Source organism: Hipposideros armiger, unplaced genomic scaffold (genome assembly GCF_001890085.2).
Source record: "Hipposideros armiger isolate ML-2016 unplaced genomic scaffold, ASM189008v1 scaffold_1155, whole genome shotgun sequence".
NCBI classification, from domain to species: Eukaryota; Metazoa; Chordata; class Mammalia; order Chiroptera; family Hipposideridae; genus Hipposideros; species Hipposideros armiger.
The window spans coordinates 104,243-125,375 of NW_017732505.1; the positions used below are offsets into that span (position 1 = coordinate 104,243).

Genomic DNA, 21,133 nt, shown 5'->3' on the forward strand with positions numbered 1-21,133 from the left:
CAGTCTTCCCATCTGAGCATGTCTGTGGCTTTGTCTGCTCTGGGGGGCCTGATAGCAGACAGGCAGGCTGGTAGAATGGTCTCTAGGACTTGAGGTTCTAGACCAGCATCTCCGCCTCTGATGACCACGCAGCCTGGACTGGGCCTCCCTTGACCTGTCTATGAAAAAGAGCTGAGTCCCGAGTTCACAGGGAGGATTCAGTACAGTGTCAGGCATCTCCACTGGGCCTGGCACAGGATAAAACTGCTCAGAAACCGGAACTTTCCTTTTTTAATAGCCTCATTTAATAGCCTGGATATCCCTTGGCCCCTGTCCAGTTCTCACTTTCTGTGTCTGGCTCTAATTCTGGTTGACCCAGAGGGCAGAGCTGAGGCCTGGGGTCAAGAGCCACGGGCCCAGGCCTCGGGGTCTACCCTCACTCTGGGCCACATGCCCAAGGAAGTGGCTTGGAGGGTCCTTCAGGCTTGCCCGTGGAAGTATGCCACCACTCGGGCGCACAGGACTGAGGCATCCCCAGACCCCAGCTCCCTGGCCGTACCTTTCCCCAGCAGCCGGCCCTTTTCCATGTGTGTCTACCGGGGGAGCGTGAGCTGGGTGTGGGGGCATGGGAAGGCGGGACGCCTGGGTTCCCACAGGCCGGTGGCTGAGTCACTAGGCGGCCATCTGGCTCCCATTAGCCTGGGGCGGCAGGGGGCTCCGTGGGGCGGGCCCTGTGGCTGGCTGGGGGCAGAGACTAGGGGCAGGCTGTGTGTGGGATGACTCAGGACCCATGATAACAGCCTGTGCGTATTTGGGGAGTGTAAACAGGAGAGGGAGAAGGAGGTGGAGGAAATGAAGGAAGGGAAAATTGTGGCTGGGCAGAGGGGGGCCATGGAGCTGGGAGGGGAGAGTCCCCACTGCTTGCACACCTCCCCCCACACGTAAGCTGGCAGGCTGATGATCCCCAGTGCTGCCGCTGCCCGCCCCTCCCAGGCCTGGGTCCTGATGGAGAAGTGACAGCCGCCGCCACCCCTGGGGTCTCCCAACTGCTTGCAGTGAGGCCGCACTACTCAGCAGTCAGATGACATTGAAACCCAGAGATAAAGCCTCAGAGACAGAGACAGCGAGATGGAAATGAGCCAGCAGGAAGAACCACAGGCCCACAAGGCTGAATGAGAGAAGGGAAGGTAACAGAAGCAAGGAGAACTAGAAACAAACAGGACAGGTGGAGGATGACAGAGGCAGGGACCAGGAGGGGAGACAGCTGCTCTGGGGCCCAGGGGTTAGCACTGACAGCTCAAAACTGACCCTGAGTTGACTGGTGTCAACCTGGCTTGCTCTAGCTACGAAGGGCCCCAAGGGCCTTGGTTAAGGGGAAGACATTCACCTTGGGCCCTGTCATGGGGACGCAGACCAAGGCACAGAGGAAAAAGTGAGATGGAGAGAGGAAGAGAGAAGTGGAAAGCAGGAGACAGAAAGGCAGGGAGAAAAAGAGACAGAAGCCCAGAGAGACAGCAAGGAAGAGGGAGGCAGGGTTGCGTGGGTGGGTGGGGGGCAAGCTAACCCCAGACATGGGGAGGGACAGTCTAAGATGGCACCAGACCCCATGAGGCTGGTGGTGTGGGTGGCTGCACTGGGACCCCTGCAAAAAGTCACTGAGCCAGCCTGTGATCAGCTGCTTTGTTTGTGTGGGGGCAGGGCGGGTGGCCGGGCCATCAGTCCCCGTCCAGCTCTGGGCTAGGCGCGTCCTCAGGCTCCTCTTCATCGAAGTACCGCTCCTCCTCGTCTCGGGCCACGATGTCCAGATTGTCAAAGTCGGGGTTGTCGTCCACGGTGCTGCAGGGGGAGGGGGCTGTCAGAGGCGGGCTCTGCCGGGGGCTCCAGCCCCCTTCTCTCTGCTCCTCACCCTTTGGAGGAGCTGGGGACATGGCTGGGGCCCCCTGAGGCCAAAGGCCCTATGGGCCCCATGCTGGCAGCTGTAAGTCCCAGCTGACCCTGGGAGGGGGCTGTTGGGTCTCTTCAGGGCTTCAAACAAAAGGCAACATTTTCCAAATCAGAGATTTTACATAAAAACTTGTTTTTTTTCTGGAAAAACTGGAAGATGTGATGTAACATACAGGCCCACGTTCCCAAGGCAGTGGTTCTCAACTAGGAAGTCTGCCCCCCAGGAGACATTTGGTGATAACTGGAGACATCTGGTTGTCACAACTGGAGGGCGGCTATGGCACCTCGCGGGTGGAGGCCAGGGATGCTGCTCAATATCCCGCTGCAGACAGGACCGCTGCCACACAAGGAACCGTCGACCCTAAGACCAACAGGGCCAAGGCCCAGAAACCCTGTCCTAAGGCGACAAGGGATCCTAAACTGAGGAGCCAGCTCCACTCCCAACCCTCCCCTGGCCCCCATCATGCTCACTTCTGTGCAGGAGGCCCTGTCCAGTCCGCCTGCCCCTCCGATGAGACCTCCTACCCCTCACCCCTCCTGCCAGGAACGCTCTTCCCCGGATATTTATGTCGCTTGCCCCTCACTTCCTGCAGGTCTCTGCTCAAAGGTCACTTGCTCAGTCTTTCCTGGCTACCCCATCCCTTTCCCCATCCCTGACTTCATTTTTCCTCATGGTCCATCACCACTAGATGGTAGATGCTTCCTTGTCTTCCTCGCTACAGTGGGACCCTCTTCAGGGCAGGGAACCCTCTCGTGGCTTTTGTTCCCGGCTTCATTCCTCGAGCTGGGACACAGGTGAGGTACCCTTTGGCCCTGCTGCCCAGCAGCGCCCTCTGGAGAGGAGACCGCCTTCAGTCACCACCACTACCCATTCTACAAGCCAGGCCCCATTTCCTCGTGGGCTGTATGATGGCAGTGGTGCCCTTGAGGGCTCCCGACGGCCTAGGCACCCTGCTCATTGTTCTGTGGGCACTCAAGCTGAGGGCTCGCCCCAGCTAGAAGTGGATCAGCCAGACCTGACTCCAATGCCAGGGGATTCCAGATGGGGCCAGCCATCCTGTCACTGGGTACTGCTTGGTGCAGTGGCAGTCACGATTCCCATTCTGGTGATGTGCCCCAAGGGTCTGCTTGATCACGTGGCATCAGGGCTGGGTTTGAAACCCGGGCCCTCTGCTGCCACATCGGTGTTCAGGACCACAAGGCAAGACTGCCTCAGTTGACAAAACCATCTCTCTTTGATACTTCACTCTCCTGTGTCCCCTCTAATGGCAAAATCCTTTTCAAAGCAGGTGGCCCATGTGTCTCGTCCCTGGGGTTATACTGGAGAAATTAGGCACCAGCACTGCAGGGGCGCCCACCACAAGCCCCTCCCTGCCATGCATTAGCCCTGCCCAGGGATTACTTCCTGTAGCACGAGGTCTGGGGTCCTGGGGGACACTTGGGAGGCCTTGTGGTAGTGGCATCCTGCCAGGCCACCCCCACTTGCCAGAGCAGAAATGTTTCAATGTTTATCAGTATTGAGCTGTCAGCCTTGCTCATTTCCTCCTTATAGATGAGGGGACTGAAGCTCTGAAATGGACAAAGCTAGTCCAGGTCACACACTGATCTTTGGTTGATCTGAAACCCTAAGACTGTCTGACCCTAGGGCCCGTGACCTGGAACTGCTCTGGGCCTTTCTAGCACAATGAAGGGAGGCCCTCCATGGAGGTACCTGGGATCTGGTATGCAGCTGAGGACTATGGGGTGCTGGGCTGGGGGACATGGAGGTGGGGGCATGGGAGCACCTGTAGTCAAAGTCCCCATCCTTGCCATCCAGGAAGCGCTGGTGCATCCGGCTAGTGAACTCTTCCCGCAGGATCAGCCTCTCTTCTGAGTCGGGAACCCAGGCCTCCGAGTCTTTGCCAGGGCTCTGGTCTGTAGGGGGTGACACCCACGGTAGGTGGGGAGTGAGAGGTACACTCAGGCAGGCACTAAACACAGTCCACAGACAGCTGCTTCCTTTGTGCTGGGTGGCACTGGGAACATAGCAGTGACAAAGATGTCCCCGGTCCCTGTCCTCCCGGAGCACACACCAAACCCATGACAATCCAGTGCTCTGGGGGCTGCAGAACACGGTGAGGACTGGACGCCTGAGGGCTGGTGAAGAGAAGGCATTCCGGCAGAGGGAACAGCATGAGCAAAGGCCTGGAGGCAAGGTGCTGTTGGGTGCCTTGGGGGGGTGGGGACCCAGATGCTGGAGAGGTTGGGAAGGGTCAGGGCACACAGGGCACTCGGGCCGGGCAGGGAAGGGACTCGATGTCTGCTCTTGCAGGTGTGGCCCAGCCTGGTGCCATGGAATGGGGAGACACGCAGGCCCAGCGTTGAGGAATCTGGACACTGGGGCCTCCCTGCTGCCGGCCCTCACCTTCCTCATCACTGTCCTCTTCCTCTTCCTCCTCCTCCAGACAGGCCTCCTCCTCCTCCTGCTGCTGGAGCAGCCGCTGCTGCAGCTCCCGCTCCTGGTAGGACTGGAGCAGCAGGTCGGAGAGCGGGCAGGCGGGCGTGCCAGGGGAGCCGGGCTTGGGTGGCTGGTGGGCTGGCGTGCGGGCGCTGAGCTCCTCCTGTGTTAGGTACTGCCCGATGTACTGCTCGTACAGCAGCGGGGCCCGGAACCGCATCTGCTCATCACTGAAGTACTCACCCTCTGCACAGAGGAGACAGGGTGTGCGTGGGGTCAGGGGCCTGTGGGTGAGGCCAGGGGCTGCGTGTAGGGTGAGTGGGTCTGAGCAGACATGTCCGTGTGTATGTGATCATGCTCATAGGAAGACATGAATGCACAAGTGTGCGTGTGTGCACACATTCAAATATGCAGGAAACTATGCACAGATACTTGAGGTCGTGTGGCCACCAGTACTCACACATGCATCTGAGCATGTGTGCATGACCAGGCCTGCATCTGTACGTGTACTCATGTGTCTAAGCATGTGTACACACAGTCAGGCCCATGTACATCCTGGCCCGTGAGGCACTGGCGGCCTGGGGCCTGTGGACCACTGTGCCCGGGCAGGGTTCACAAGCTCCTGTGCATTGGTGTGTATGCATGGCCGCACAAGGACACACATCCTCTCATGTGTCTCAACACACTGCCACGGGTACCTGTGTGTCTGGAGATGGTGTGCAGGACGTTGCAGGTAGGTGTACTATGCAGTCTGTGGGCTGTGTGTGCCTGTCTGTTGAGCCCCATTCTGCTGTTGGTACACACACCTGGAGAGCCCCGCACTGCTGGCACGTGAGTGTACATCTGCGTGGAGCTGGCATGAGTGTGCTCGGGATCAGGTAAGGCAGGGCCTCTGCCCAGGTGTGTTGTTCCCGGTGGTCTTCCAGACCCAAGATCTCACCTCTCCCTAGTGTTGCTCCCTACAGCCACTCCTTGGGTGGGCCTGGCTTCCCCATGCCCCCAAATCCAGGTCCTTCACATCTTTTCTGGATGCCTGTTCCTTCAGGGCAGGCTCTGTCTCTCAGATAACAGTTAAACCAGTTCTGGCCCCTCCCACCAGCTGGTCCTAGCCCCGCCCTCAGAGCCCAGGGCTGGAATGTCTCTGGAATCCTGGCTTCTGGAGCCCCAGTATGCTACTGTCCCTGTCCCACCCTCCATCTTGCCCTCTTACCCACAACTCTGTTTCTGGTGTTTCCCACCAGATTTGTTTTTCTCCTTCCTTCTCTCTGGCTCTGTCACCCCCTCTCTGTGGGTCTCAATTTCTCCCTCTTCTCCTATTTCTCTGTCTCTCCTGCTTTCTCAGTTTCTGTCACCCAACTCCCCTCGTTCATTCTCCCTCCTGTCTTCATTTTGATCCCGTCTGTCGCTGTGTTCCACTCTTTCTGTTTCCCTCTCTCTCTAAGCCCATGCCTTCTCCCTAACTAGAAACTTAACTCACGCTGCTTTAATTGCTCTCATCTTTTTTTTTTTAAATTGGGGAACAGTGTGTTTTTCCAGGACCCATCAGCTCCAAGTCAAGTAGTTGTCTGTAATCTATTGGGTTGTCGGGAAAGTCATGACGTATTTTTTCTATGTTTTTTGTTGCAAAAATGTGTCATGACTTTCCCGACAACCTAACAGTTGTGGAGGGCACATCTCAGTGGCCCATGTGGGGATTGAAACGGCAGCCTTGGTGTTATGAGCACTGCGCTCTAACCACCTGAGCTAACCGGCTGCCCCTGCTCTCATCTTTTAACTGTAGTTCTGGGTGTCTTTGGTCATAAAGACGCTTGTCATTATGTCACACTTAAGAAGGTATCGATGTTTTCCTTTATGCTCTTCCCATATGTGTCTTGTGCAAGAGGGCCTTTGCGGCCCCAGGGTCATAAACACGGTCCCCTAGGTTTCCGGCAGTGCCTGTGTCTGGTGTGAAGGAGGGATCTAGTTTTCCCGAGGGATAACCAGTTATCACAGTGGTGGGTACTGTGTCTTCAGCCCATCGATCTGAAATGGCACTTTTATCATCTCCTAAATTCTGACCTTCCCATTGCCTTTCCCATTCTCTTCCCCTGGGTCCCTGTTTGTCTCTACCTATCTTGCCCTGTCACCTCACATTTCTGTCTCCACTTATCTTCCAGGATCTCTGTGTTTCTGCTCTTGAATTCCTGTTTCCGACCTCCCCTGCCTCATTCATTCCCCCCACCGCCAGCCCATTGCTCCGCACCTTGGATGAGCTCACGCAGGGCAGCGTAGCGCCGGTTACGCAGGCGTGTGTGCAGGGTGCGGGGCCGGGCAGCGCCCTGCCGGGCCACCTCAGCACAGTAGAAGTCTGCACGGTGGTCACCGCGCAAGTGGCCAAAGCAGGCTAGGTGCTCCTCACGGAGGCTGGTGCGAAAGCGCTCCAAGAATACCAGTGGCTTTTCGTGGTACAGCTGGCCCAGGATGGCCACCTTCTCCTGCTCAGTCAGGTCGGGCTCGCCCTGCTGTTGGCTGCATACAGGCAGGCGACTGGCAGCCACGGCACGCAGCATAGCACTCACCGCCTCAGTCTCGTTCTTGGCCCCAGGAGGGTTGTTGTCCAGGGCCCTTGGCACTCTCTCTGCTGCTTCCACCTTGTCCAGGGGTTTGGTTGGGACCGTTGTCCAGTTCAGTTCCCCCCAGTGCCCAGGACTGGGCTCCGTGCAGACTGTGGGGAGAGGGCAGATTTGTTAATCCCACGATGGGAGTGCGGAAGAGGGAGTAGGTGGAGGGGTCTGGATGCTCAATTCCTCAATCACTTCACATTTATTGAGCACCTACTATATTCTGGGCACTGCGCTAGGCCCTAGCACAGTAAGCAAGAAGTTGACATTTTCGTGGGGACACAGACAATTAAAAACAACTACTGAAAACCTATGGTGTGTTAGGAAGCATACAGTGTGTTAGGTAGTTCCAAGAGCTATGCAGGAAAGTACAGAGGGAAGGAGGAGGGAACGAGGGAAGGGGCTGCAATTTCAAGACAGAGGCCTTGCCCAAAAAGTGACATTTCAGTAGAGATCTGGCATGATGAGGGACTGAGCCATAAGATTTCTGGGGGTAAAGAGTTCCAGGCAGAGGGAACAGCCAGTGCAAAGGTCCTGAGGCAGGAGTGTGCTAGGTGTGTTCACTTTACCACATTGGTGAGTGTTTTTACCACCTCCTTTATTGATTCCCTCAAATTTCTACCTTTTCATTTGTTCACAAAACCATTAATACATTGACTCACTTGTTCGCTCACTCATTCATTCATTTTCTCCTACTCATTTACAATTCATCCAACCACTCTTCAGCAACTCTAAATCTATGCAAGGCCCTGAGCCTGGCAATGCTGAAAAGCCACGGGTGGAATCCAATCCAGCTCCTACTTTCGGGGAGCACCCAGCTGATGGGGGAGACAGGCAAGGTCAAAGAAAATACAGGCACTGGAAACAGGAAAGCTGAGTGCTAGGCAAACCTTGGTGACAGCTGCTTCTCAAAAGTGGTGGGAACTGGAGTCAGGCTGCAGCAAGCAAGACAGAAAGTATAGATAACTCCTTTAGGTAGCTTGGCTGGGATAGGGAAGAACAAGGGGGTGATGGTTACAGGTGCATGGGTTTCAGGGAGGGTTTTAATTACTGGCAAGAGAAGACTGAGATGGGTAGGGGCTGTGGAGGAGGGGATAGCAAGGGTGGTGGTTAGAAAGATGCTCGGGAGGCCAAGTAGACAAGCCATGGAGCTGGAGGGCTCAGAGGTAAGGGAGACATCCAGTTAAGATCCAGGGCTCTGACCCGGGGACTTGTCAAACTGAAACAGAGACATGGATGAGGAGCAGGTTTGGAGGAAGATGCTGAGGTCAGTTTGGGACATGGAAGATATGATGGGCACAGGGGACATCCAAGGGGAGGCATCTAAGAGACCACTGGTACATGGGAGTAGAGACTTCTCAGGGGAGAAGTGCAGGACTGGGGACAGAGACAAGAAAAGAACTAAAGGTGAAGGACATGAGGGGTCATGGGGAGGTCAGGGGTATGTGTGTGAGGGATGAGAAGAGATACTTGTGAAAGGCTAAAAAATGGCCCCTCAAAAGATAGTCATGTCTTACTTCCTGGAACTTGCCAATGTCATCTTATATAGCCAACAACAACAAAAGGGTCTTTGTAAATGTGATTAAGTTAAGGACCTCAAGACTGGGAGATTATCTTGCATTATCTGGGTAGGACATAAATACCATCACAAGTATCCTATAAAAGAGAGCCCAAGATTTGACACAGAAGAGATGGCAATGTAAAGATGGACGAAAGCAGAGATTGGAGTGATGTGGCCACAATCCTTGGAATGCCAGGAGCCTCCAGAGGTGGAAGAGGCAAGGACTGGGTTTTTCCCTAGAGCGTCTGAGGGAGCCCTGCAAAGTCCTGCAGACACCTAGATTTCAGCCCAGTAATACTGGTTTCAGACTTCTGGCCTCAAGAATTGTGAGGGAATAAATTTCTGTTGTTTTACGCCACCCAGTTTGTGGTAATTTGCTGCAGCAGCCCTAGGAATGAACAGAGGGGATGAACAGGAGGAGCCCGAGACGAAGAAAATCAGAAAGGGGTGTCACAGAAACCAAAGGAAAACCTTCAAGAAGGATGGAGGGGTCCACAGCATTGAATACTCCAAGTCGTTTAGCAAGAAAAAAACCTGAAAGGAGTGACTCAGTTTAACTACACCGGGAGGTCATTGGAGGCCCTAATCAGAGCAGTTTCTGACAGTAAAAGCCAGGCGGCAGTGGGTGGGAGGTGACAAATATGAGTGACTCTTTGGAGAAAATGGATGGTTTCTGGAGGGCAGCATGGAGTCAAGGAATAGATTTTTTTTTTAGGTTAAAAGATTTTTATTATGGAAAATTTCAAACATGCACAAAAGTAGAGTACAACCCCATGCCCCCAATATATCCAACATCTGGCTTCAACAATGACCGATTCTCCCAACCACACCTGAAGCAGTGGGATGGAATCTTAGGATGAGCAAAACAAAAGCATGTAAGATACTGATGGGAAGACATCAGTATGAATTGAGATTGGAAATGCAAAGGAAAGAAATGGGGAGCACAAAAATGGATTAAGGACCCGGAGGAGGCAGATGGGACTGTGAACTCTGGGCTAAGGGGAGTCAGTTTGACAAAAAGGAGGTAATTTGAGAAGCACAGTTGGCTGGGACAATGGGAGAGGTTTATGTTAACCTTCTCAGGTTAGCCTGGTAAGGAATTGGGTTAGCTTGGGACATGGAAAAGGCTGGCCTGGAACTTGGAAGAAGTTAATTTCGGGGGAGGGGATGGGGTGAAGGAGGTTAATTTTGACAAAGTGGTGAAGGGGACAGGTAAGGCCCAGCACAGGTGTCCTCCTATAGAGTTCTCCTTCGCGTTCACGGGGAATCATTTCCCAGTGACACGGCAGTCCCACCCTCCCGCCGCATCCGCGTGGCCAGGGCCTCACCTTCATCAGGTTCCCTCACCGCCGCCGCGGTCGCCACGGGCTCCATCCAGACTTTCTATGATTTGTTAAACCGCCGTAGCAGGGTTTCTAAACCCGTCTACAGGTTTCTCAGCAGCAACTTCCGGCTGAGCACACTTCCGGGACCCCGTGCTCCGCCGCGCCCAGAACCAAAGTTCCGGGCCGAAGACGGACCTCCCTATGCGCATGCGTGCCTCATCTGGTCCCGCCCTCCGGAGCCAGGAAGGAATAGGGGGCCAGGGTCTGAGGCCCTTCCGCCCGACGCCCATCTGAACTGCTACGAATTTGAAATATCAGGAGGTATCTGAACCATTGTACAACTTGTTCACTGCTGTGACTCCAGAGCCCGGCATGATTGATTTTAGGATGGATGGTTGAATGAGGTACACTCTAGGGACTCAAAGGGTTTGTGCTCTAGTTTAGTCCCGTCTATCCCCTTATTTCTTCAGCACTTCAGAGTATTATTTACTAAGCCTTGCCTCTTTCTTCTGTCTTCATACCCGGTTCCTGGCTCACGATATGGTTGGTGAGGACCTAGAGAATCTGGAGATGTGGAGGGAGAACACCGTGGCCCTGCTTTGCCCCTAGGTGATGGGTAGGAACTCAGGTGTGTTACCAAGAATAGACGACATCAGTGACCACCCTGAGTGCCCAGGGCTCTGATGGACTGAGAGGGCTAAGGGAGCTGCAGCTCCAACCCGGAGGGTCAGGGAAGGCTTTTTTTGGGAGGCGGGGATGCCCAATTCATCCTGACGGGTATGAACTAGGATAAGGGTCTCAGGCAGGGGAATGTGCGAGGCAAAGACCCAGAAGGGCGGGCAGGCATGGATAGTTCTGCTTGCTGCAAGGACTTCAGTGTATGGCCAGGGAATAGAAAGAGTTCTAAGTTGAAGGTCATAATTGGGCTGTAGAGGATTTGAGAACCTCGTACATCTTTATGCAAATTCCATGTATATGTGGATATAATTCATGGCAGTTAGATTGTACAGGGGACTTGTTACTTCCCCAGAACAAACCACGGATCTTAAGTTCAAAGGGGTAGCAGCAAAAGACGAAGCTAGTGAGGTCATCAGGGGCCAGGCATGCGGCTGCCCCCATATGCCGTATTAAGTAGCTTTAACTCCTTTATATTCTGTGGGGATCTGGCAGGTGGTGTTGGGGTAAGGGACTGGAAATAAGGGATCTGGAGGGAAGTGGGCCCATTCGCCACATAGGCAAGGCAGGGACTATATCACCAGGAGAGGCCAGCAGAGGGCGCTGTTGCCCCAACACAGGGACCTGTCCGGAAAGGGACTTCCCAGACTGGAGGCCTTCCTTCCCTGCCCACTCTTCCTGAGCAGGGAGGGTGGCCTCTGGGGTCCCTTTTAGCCCAACTAGCCAACCGTGGCTCCATCTCACACGTATATAGATGTTGCACCTCTGAGCTTAAAGACCGACTGGTCTTCCTCTTTTTTGTAGCCTGTGTCCCCTTCACAAAGCTCCAAAATACTTCCTGTGAGGGAAGGGATGAGACTGAACTGGCCATTCCTGTGCCCCAGCATTGTCCCTCCAAGGGAAGGGAGATGATAGGCTGTGGGGATGCAATCAGAAAAGTCCTTTACCCTAGGCTATTTTCTAAAATGTTCCCTTCTCTAGAAAGCCCTCACCTCACCTCACCACACCACCTCAGGCTCTCACAGCTGAGACTTGGTGCTGTCACCATTTGATGACAGGTATGTTACTTTTGGACTCGGAGCCCTGTGAGGATAGGGTCCAGGACTACCTTGGCCACGCTGTGTCCTCAGTGTTGTCCAGACTGTGTGAGGAACAGAGCAAGTACCTAAACTGTCTAGATAAAGAAGCTCCTGGAATCTCCACTAGACTGTACCCAGGAGCGCAGGCAGGAACCATCCTAAGTCTAGCTCACAGGCAAGACATGAAGTAGATGAAGTCACACCCAGTGATGACCCCCAACAGTCCGGCCCTGGTTTCCATCCCATCAACCCTGTGTCGCCCTCCACCTAGGGACCTGGTTCCATGCTGTCTACTCACAAATCCTCTATTCCTGTAGAGATTTGGGGCTGTGAGTGGACTGGAAAGGTCAGGGACCAGAGAACTTTAAAACTGAACTAGTGGGTTTTAAACTGAGGGCCCCAGGTTTAAGGGGGGCATCCCCAGCACCAAAAACGGGGTCAGGCACACAAATCCCTCAAAAAGTGTTTAATGAATGAGTAAATAATTTCCCCTTGGAAAGGCCCCACCCCAATTAAAGGCCACTGCAGTAACACTTCAGAGTTTTAACCCCGCTTCCTTCCTGCTAGGAGGTGCCATGCCATTTATTGAAAGAAAACAAAATAAAACAGGGAAAACACATTTCTTAATAAGTGCAGTTTGTTAAAATCCTGTTAAAACATATGGGTCAAGGGGAAGTAAAAATAATCAGAGGATCACTGTAGGAAAAACCTTTAGGTCTGGCACCGGGGAGACCTCTGGAGAGGAAGTAGTGGGAGTTCTGAAGGGAAGGAGCCCCCCACCTCCCCTTTTCCCCTCTTGCCCACTTCATCCCACCAGAAACTACCAAGACGCCCGGAATAAAAGGTTTCAAGTTCAATAGTCACACTCTCTCCAAATACAAAAAGCAGTTACAATTCAACTCAACACAGAAGCTTGTGTGCAAAGTTATGGGAAACTGAGACATCGTATAAAAAGTTAGGTTAAAGATGATTCTGTGGTTTTGTTTTTTGTTTTGTTTTGAGGGTGTGGCTCTTCCTTGGTTGCCTGAATTCAGCAAAGAAATGGTTATCCCAATGAAATATCAACAGCTGACCCACAGTAAAAACTGACAAATTCTAAAAATTAAAAAAAAGCATAATTACAAAAAAAAATCTGTCACTGCTTCCTCCCTCCACATGTTGCTTTTTAAACTTTTTTAAAAAAAGTTTTTGATTTTTTTTTTTTTAATCCTGAAAAGTAGACAGTAAAACAGCTCCTGGAAGAATTTACAACCAACTGCATGAGGGTCTGGGAAGCCGAGGGGCTGGAGCAGGGCTGGGATGAGTGGACAGGAAGGGGTCCTCCCCTCAGCCTCACTCTATGACCAAGGGAAAGGGGGAGTCTTTAGTCAAAAAGGAGGAAGGGAAGAGGAGGAAAAGGAGAAGGGGGAGAGAGGAGGTGGGGAAAGAAACAGAAAGTAAAAGGTTATTGTTGCCTGTTTGAATCCAGAGAAAAATGCCCAGCCCTGTGTGGGGGAAGCAGCCCCTCAGAGGGGAGGCAGCCCTGGGATGACCCATTCCCCAGCACCACGGGACCCGGTGGGGGCAGATGAGGGGCCAAGGTGGACGCTGGTGGAGGAAGCCAGCAGGGGCCTCCGGGGCACACTGGCTACTGAGTGCTCGTGCCCCCCTGTGTGTTCCCGGTGTAGCTCCCGTAGTCGTAGTTCCCGTAGTACGGCGGCCACTGGCCCTGGTTCTGATAGTACTGGTTCCACTGCTGGGCATACTGGGGAGAAACCAAGAGCACCAAGTTGACCTTCATCTAGACCCTCATTTGGCTCCTCTCCTCGTCCTATTCTCACCCAGGGTAGAGATGGGTACAGGGACAAGTGCCAACACGGGTCCCCTGACAGAGAAATGAAGGCACCTAGGTTTGACAAATGACTGACCTAATACCACATGGGTTGGCAGTTAGGGAATGAAGCCCAGGTCTCCTGGCTTGCTAACCTAATGCCATTTCAGGTATAGCTAGATACCACATTCAAAATACTAAATCACAGATATGGCAACCTAGAGCCAACCCATCAGAATGGTCACTGGCCATGGTGCTGAAGCAGGACCTGGAGGCCACTGCTACAGCCTTTCTTTGCTGCACTGGGGAGAGGGGCTAGGATACTGGCTGTTTAGCAGCCAGTGCAGAAGTGTTCACCAAATGGAATGGCTCTATCAGATGAACGCCAGTCTGGGGCCAGCAGGATGCCTGTCTTCTCGGGGATAAGCAGGGATTCAAGTCTGGGGATACACATCCACGTGGAGCTCCTGGAAGTCTCTCCATTCCATTGCCCCCAGCCCTCACACCCCTCCCGGCACTTACCTGCTGATACTGGTTATAGCTCGGCTGAGGGTAGGTCTGTGCGGTGGGGGGCGGTGGTGGGGTGTAGGGTGCTGGGGTGTAGCCACCGTAGCTCCCATAGTTGTAGGCAGGTGGAGGTGGCGGTGGAGGTGGTGGGGCTGTATAGCCCTGGCTGTAACCTCCCTGGTTGTAGGGTGGCTGGCTGTAACTCGGCTGGAAAGTGGGGGAAAAAACCAAGGCTCTGTGAAATAGCCAGCTCAGCTGGGATGGAGGAAGAGCCTTCGTAAGTAGTGGGCCCACAAAAGAACTTCCCGGGTGGAGGCTGTCTGAGGGTTGAGGGGTAGGTGGGTCAGCTCTGTGACATGGCAGGACAGGGTAGGATGTAGGGCTGTGTTCTGGACTCGAATCCCAGCTCTGAGATCCTGGGGGAGCAAGGCACACAGCACTTCTTGAAATCTCAGGTGGTTTGTTTTTTGTTTTTTTTCCCGTTCTTCCTGTAAAATGAGAATTACAACAGAACTACCCTTTCGATTGCCCTGTATATTCAATCAGCTGTGTGCAAAAACTATTGGGCACACAGTAAATGGTAGTAGTCATTACAGGAAGAGCTGCTGAGAAAAACAGTAGTGGCAATTTCCTAAGTGCTTCCCACATCCAGGTTGTATCATTAACTCATCTAATCCCCCCACCAGCTCTGTGAGGTAGGTTCTATTAGCCTCATTTTATAGATTAGGAAGATGGGGCTCAGGTAGGTGAAATCACTGGGCTCAAGTCACACAGCTAAAGTGGCAGAGCTGGGACTTGCCCCTAGGTCAGCCTAGTTCTAGAGCCTTAACCATGAAGTTGTAACGCCTTCCCCCAGCCTTCACAACAAAACTTGCATGTGAGTTCTACTAACAATTCTCATCCTTATGAGGAAAATGAGGTCCAGAGAGGTGAGGTTGTCTGACCAAGATCACAAAATCAGGGTGTTACAGGGCTGGGACTTGAATGTGTGCCTGCCCAACTCCTCTTCTAGGAAATATTCTGGTTAGACCAGGACTGGGAACCATTCTTCTGTCTCCTGGCAGCTGTTCCCAGGCCTGGCATGTGGAAGGTGTTCAGGAAACGCTGCACAATAAATGGAGACTGCTCTGGTTGACAGGGGCCTGTGCATTCCAGAGCCGGAGTACTGGCTTTCTGGGAACTAGAACTGAGCCTGGAGCTGCTCAGTTCGGGACAGAGGACAAGTCCTCACCAACCTCAGGGCTTGTCTCCACATCCTGAAGACAAGGGGGTCAGACCCTTCTGGCCTGGGCAAGGGGTAACTTCAGTCAAGTGCTTCTTTGGGCATTCAGTGAGCCAGTGACACAGCCAAGAGAAATGTACTTGCTGGAGGGACCAACGCTTACAGATTGCCCCCTAAGAGTATGGCAGGGACCTGGGGATAGCTAGGGTCCCTCCCTGCCAAAAGCACTGCTCAGGAGAAAGGGGCAGGGCTGGAGGTAGGAGTGGAGACCTGTGGCTGAAGTAGGTGTTGGTGTTTCCGGGCCCTACCCCCTCTCACCTGTGGAGGGCTGTAGCTGCTGACGGCGGGGGTGCTGGTGCTGGCGCTGGCGCCAGGGATGTTGCTGTTCTTGCTATAGCTGCCGGGCCCCGGTGGGTTCCGAGCAGGGCTGTAGCTGGGCGGCGGCGGCGGCTGCTGCGGTGGCGGCTGTGGCGGTGGCGGCTGCTGTGGGGGTGGCTGCTGCTGGGGAGCGCGGCTATAGCTGCCTCGGTTGTTGGAGTTGTTATCCCGGCTGTTGTTACCCCAGCGGTTCTGGTTGTAGCCACCACCTCCACTGCGGTTGAAACCTGCAGTGGAAAAACCAGACAAGAGACCTAACATTCTCAACTTGGGACCCTCAGGAGCTGGGCGGTCTTGGTGACTGCTGTGGCCCCAGCGTGACCAGGCAGAGTAGGAGCTCAGTCATGTGAACAAACAAAGCACCCCCTGTGGGCTTCCCAGACTGCTGTGCGCACTCCCCCATGCATAACACTCGGTCATCACCATCTGCTGACAGGTTTGTCTTGCTCACGGGACTATGAGCCTGGGACCGAGGCTATCTTGGTTTCTACTATGTCCCCAGCATCTTGATAGCTGCTGAACAAATTGGAAGAGATGTTCTGGAAGAGGGGATGCCAAGCACTGGAGACAGAACCTTTCAGGCTTGGTCAAACCAAGAGGCCTTTCCTCAGTCCTTATGCAGTTGTTTCTTGGGCCTGGAAGCCTTTCCCCATTCCAACTCCTACTGGCCCCTGGACCTTGGCTTAGATATCAGTACCTCAGGCGGCCTTTCCTGAGCCCTGCTCCCCGACAGGTTAGCTCAGGTGTCACCCAAGTTCACGGTACCCCTGGGTAAGTAAGCCCACAATAAGTAAGCCCACAATCCTTCTGGACTGTCATTACAGGAATTATCCAGCACAAGACTAAAACACAATAGGGCATGCTTGTTAAGTCAGATCATACACTTTACTGCAAAGACAGCAGAACTTAGTGACTAAGAACTTGGGCTTTGGGTCACTTGATCCCAGCTCTAGATTTAGCTGGGCAAAGTCTGGGTAAATTTACCTCTCTAAGCCCCTTTCTGCATTTGCTTTAAAATCAAAAATCAAAACAGTCCTAACATTTGTCTTGTACCAGTCCTGAGCTGGGACCCAGAACTGGCAGTAAACTCGGTCTGGCCCCTCTTCTCAAGGAGCTTATGGTCAGATGGGGAGAAGATTCACAAAAATGACAGCAATGTGACATACAAATGGGCAAGGGCTTCAGGAGCAGTGCCCAGCGGGAGCAGGGCAGTTGGGATTGGTTCCCTGAGGCCCCAGAGCCTGACTCATCGTGATTCTCTCCCAGAGTTCGGCCCGGGGCTGCTGCTAGGAAACCTTCACCTGCTGACCGAACAAGCAGTCACAAAGCCCAATGCTGACCAGGGAACCAGAAGTGAGGAGAACTGTGCGAGACAACTCACCTCCTCGGTAGCTGCCTCCTCCACCGGTGCCTCCCCCTCGGTTCTGGAAGCCTCCTCGGTTGCCCCCAGGGGGGCCTCGGTTGTCATAGCGTTGGAAACTGCCACCACCACCGCGGCCCCGGAAGCCACCGCCGCCTCGGTTATCAAAGCGCTTTTCAGGGGGTGGCCCAGCTTTGCGGCCTTCCTCATTGTATTGCCTCACCAGCTTATCGGCTTCCTCCCGCTGCAGCTCAATGAACAGCACTTCATCCAGGAAGTCCCCAGCGTCTGGCAACGTGAAGTTAGCTAGGAGGAAGGGAGGGCCCCAGACGGAATAAGGAGAGGGGGTCAATACCCTCTGAGATCTGGTCCCCTCCACCTCCAGGACACTGGCCTGCCAGATGGGAGAAGGCAGAAGGGACTGGAATAGTGACAGAGGTGAGACAGAATCCCAACCTTGGCTTCTCTGACAATGGCCAGTGGCTAACAATGACCTCTTCTGCCTTTCCTGAAAAAGAGGTTAAGCCCCACCAAACCAGTGTTTATAAATGCTCCCTTCAGCCTCACCCCAGGGAGCAGGCCAGGGAGGTGGAATCACCTTATTGTTACAGAGGAGCAAACTGAGGCTTGCTCACCGTCAGCCCACCCAGTCAGTGGGTGCCAGAGGCAGGTGGCCGTGCAGATGTCTAGCATTTGCTCCCACACCTCCTCTCTCTCATCTTGCCCCAGCCCTCTCTAGTCTGAAAACCTTGCCACAAGAAAGTTATGGGCAACTTTTCCACTCACAGCTGCACCAGACAGAGAAGGGACAAAGCAGAAGCAAATAAACAAGATTAAACAAAAACCAAAAGCCAAAAAAACAACAACAACAAAAAAATCAAACAGCCAGGGAGGGAAAAACTGTTTAAGGAGCTTTCTTTTGTTTTAAGGACCCCACTGACAGGTTCCTGTGGGAATCGCTCATCTCCTACCTTTCATTTCCAGGACCGCGTGATCTGGGACATCCTTCCCTTCCTCATCGGTTCGCTTTATTGTTCGATCTTTTAGATCCTCGTCAGTGGGACAAATGACAATAGCTTTGCGCTGGAAGCCTTCAAAAGGTCTCATTTTTCGTCTCTGGGCTGACCCATAAACGTTTGTCTAGGAGTAGGTAACAGAAGAGGCAAGAGATGGTACATTACAGGATGGTTTTCTACTCAGCGGGACATTATGTAGGCCAGGGACTGAGAAAAGGGCACTAGCTCTAAGCAGAGAAACCCAGGAGACCGCTCTTCTTCACTTTTAAGATTCTCGAGTCCACCCTCAGAAAATGAACTGACTTGGGAAAGTGACTGCTGAGTCATGGGACAAGGGATTCTGAATGGCTGGGCTTTGCATTTTAATCCTCTTCTTGGCACTGCGCTTTATTGTGCTTCATGGGTATTATGGTTTTTGTTTTTACAAACTGAAGGCAAGACTCTCCACCAGCAAAAAGTTCACAACTCACTTGACTGCAGTGGGCTGGAACTGAATCCACAATATTGCCGCCGAGGTATGCCAGTACATACGGTAAAAAATCCAGAGTACAAGGTATAAAGTTTAGAGGAAGAATCTCATCTGCCTACTGTCAGTCCTACTTCTCCGTGATAACCTGTATTGAATGTATTTCTAGAAATATGTGTGATTTTTAACATGAACGGATATTACACGTACTCTTCTGAAGACTTTTTTCACTTAACGTTTCTCTAACATCTTTCTGTGCCACTGTTCTCTTTTAATGGCTGTACATTATTTATAGAATGTATGTCATAATTAAGCAGCCCCTTTTGACAGTTGTTTGGATTTTCACCAACACTGGTTCTTTTATTCCCTCGGTCCTTCTCTGAAACATAACTCTTACCCACAAGCTTCTAACCAGGGAGCCTGACAAGGTAACACAGCCCACGCTTTTCATAAGTGCGGTTTTGCTACTTATGTTCTCCTCCCTTCCTCTAGATCAGCGGTTCTCAACCTTCCTAATGCCGTGACCCCTTAATAAAGTTCCTCATGTTGTGGTGACGCCCAATCATAACATTATTTTAGTTGCTACTCTGTAACTGTAATTTTGCTACTGTTATGAATCGTAATGTATCTTTTTGTTTTCCGATGGTGTTAGGTGACCCCTGTGAAAGGGTCGTTCAACCCCCAAAGGGGTCGCGACACACAGGTTGAGAACCACTGTCCTAGAGGGTTTCTATGGGCAGACCTGCCCTGTCAATGTTCTGAGGAGGGGCCAGAGAAGAAAAGCAACACTGCCAAGAAGGCTTGTCCCTGCAGCTTCGCAGGATGGGAAGACTGGACTCATAAAGAGCTGGACTCTGTTCTGGGAAGTGGCTAGGCTCTGAGGGAGGCCTCCTCAGACGCCCTGGAACTGAGGTGCGGAGAACCCTCTTGGCGATGGTTTCCAAGACTGTACCTCCCTCCCCTTACTCCTTGGCTTGGGGAAGGGAAGAAGAGGTCTAAACCACATCAGCAGAGATGTAAATACTTGTCCTTCCTGAAGGAAAGTGAGTTAGCTGCCAGTGGCTGTTGCCACAGCAAACAGTGAGGTCAGAGCCCCAGGGCTGGCCCAGCACTGCTGTGGTCACTGGGGGCTGCTGGTGGCTGTTGCTAAGAGACTAGCACAACAGCTAGATCAGCTTTTCCAGCTGTGTGGGCTCCCTCTGCCTAGCTCTTGCTTCTCCCAGTCCCACCTTGCTTGAAGATGCTGACTCTGAAAACGTCTGAGGCTGTCTGTGGTCCCTGGCCCCCTGGCTGCCCCCCGAATCTAGCAATGTGGGCCAAAGGACACGAATTAGGGTTCTCAGAGAAGCTGTGTGGGTAGCTGTGTGTGTGACAGCCTGGGGGAGTGAGGAACAGAGCAGGCTCCTCACAGCTCAAGTTCTGTGAGAGTCCCATTGTCCCATGTCCACACTTACTTGTCCCCTGTCCATAGCTTAGCAGGGTCAGGCTGACATGAGAGCAACCTGGCTGGATCCCAGAGGAGCAAACTTAAAGCTGGTGATGAAAGAGTTTGTTCTGGGCTCACAGCGAGGTAAACCCAGTGGAAGGAAACACACATGCAGGGAGAGAACTAGCTGGAGTGTCACAATGGAACTGGCTGACGCCCTGGGGATGGTGAGGGTGAAGGAAAGAAACATCCCCTCCTCCAATGCCTGCTAACAAGAGGTGATTGGGCCTTACTCTAGCCCTGGGTTTGTTTCAGGAAAAGGTGTGGCACTTGTCAAAAGGGCTGTGAAGCAGGACTAGAATCTCACATTCTGATGGTTGAGGAGAGGTTGGTGATGTCACATCCAGCACTTACAGTATCACTGGCTCTAGGTTGCTAGAGCCCTAAGGGAGCTCCTAGCCTGTAGCCCTCAACTCTGGGGTGGTTTAGGGCTCTCATGTGGCCCTGCAGAGGCCTTCTCAGAAGCCTCAAGGGCAACTCCACTGCCTCAGGGGGCCAGCTCCTGCTCAGCACTCCGTCTAGAGGCTCCTTGGTAGGCTAGGGACAGGTGGGGCAGCATCTCCTTCCAGAGGCTTTCCACGGGCAACACAGGACCCCAAAAAGCCAGTTGTAGCAATGTGGCCTACTTCCCTTTTCTCCTTTCTCTTCAGTCTTTTGCTAGCCAGGCAAATTTAACTATATCCCTCCCTGTTGAAAACATGACCATGGCTTCCCGCTGCCCTCAGGACAAAACCTTAACTCTTTTTATCATCCTTCATGTCCTGGCCCAGGTATTCCACCTCCAGAAGACTTCCCACCACGGCCCCAAACATTCTAGGCCATGGCCATCTGGGAAGTAGCAGACATTTTCTACCAGTAATTCGACAGTATAACTTTGGATGGGTTTCTTTGCTTTATGGGGCCCCTCAGCTTCCCCTGTGGTCCATTTCCTTTCTTTTTCTCCTTGGACATTCCAGAGATGTAACAGCCATATGATCTGAAGAAGATACTCAGGTCATCACGAAATGCAGGTCAAAATCTCCAAAAAACCTAAGAGCTTGTGCCCAATGAGACACATCCTGGGGTAGGGGCTGGGGCCCTGGTTTCTGTAGGCATTTTCTCCCTCCTTCTGAAGGATGGGCATTTCTGAGGCCAACTTATATAACAGGAGACCCAGATGAGCCAAATTCGGGAAGAACCAGAGAAGGGAAAAGACTGCTCTGGGCTGAGATCTGGGACTGCAAGGACTTTGCCTGGAGTACTGGTCTCTACTCTGGGAGTTCCATCTAGCTTAGGAGACAGCTATGTA

General features: G+C 52.9%; 2 protein-coding genes across 7 annotated transcripts in view; both read right to left on the bottom strand.

Annotated features, from left to right (window-relative positions):
* Positions 1–261: 261 nt before the first annotated feature.
* CCDC97 (coiled-coil domain containing 97) lies at positions 262–12,052 on the bottom strand. The gene is made up of 5 exons (XM_019632630.1): positions 9,850–12,052; positions 6,603–7,064; positions 4,328–4,606; positions 3,708–3,837; positions 262–1,815 (listed from the first exon to the last, which is right to left on the bottom strand). The coding sequence occupies exons 1-5, from the start codon at positions 9,893–9,895 to the stop codon at positions 1,695–1,697; spliced, it is 1,038 nt and encodes a 345-aa protein (XP_019488175.1). The 5' UTR covers positions 9,896–12,052; the 3' UTR covers positions 262–1,694.
* Positions 12,053–12,134: 82 nt separating this feature from the next.
* The window catches only part of HNRNPUL1 (heterogeneous nuclear ribonucleoprotein U like 1), a 32,956-nt gene continuing 23,957 nt past the window's right edge, over positions 12,135–21,133 (bottom strand). For 3 of the 6 annotated variants that reach the window (XM_019632628.1, XM_019632624.1, XM_019632627.1), the window contains exons 11-15: positions 17,849–18,017; positions 16,899–17,183; positions 15,458–15,744; positions 13,933–14,124; positions 12,135–13,344 (exon numbers count right to left, since the gene is read on the bottom strand). In XM_019632628.1, coding sequence (XP_019488173.1) covers positions 13,228–13,344; positions 13,933–14,124; positions 15,458–15,744; positions 16,899–17,183; positions 17,849–18,017 — 1,050 coding nt within the window. In that variant the 3' untranslated portion in view covers positions 12,135–13,227. The remainder of the gene's footprint in view (positions 13,345–13,932; positions 14,125–15,457; positions 15,745–16,898; positions 17,184–17,848; positions 18,018–21,133) is intronic. The other 3 variants (XM_019632626.1, XM_019632623.1, XM_019632625.1) reach the window with 1 other exon arrangement.

Bases quoted from the DNA above. Each gene is read 5' to 3' on its own strand.
- CCDC97 (XM_019632630.1), bottom strand. From the start codon at position 9,895: ATGGAGCCCGTGGCGACCGCGGCGGCGGTGAGGGAACCTGATGAAG. The intron at 7,065-9,849 runs GTGAGGCCCTGG...CTCTCCCCACAG, and splicing joins GGTGAGGGAACCTGATGAAG to TCTGCACGGAGCCCAGTCCT. The intron at 3,838-4,327 runs GTGAGGGCCGGC...CACCCCCTACAG, and splicing joins AGAGGACAGTGATGAGGAAG to ACCAGAGCCCTGGCAAAGAC.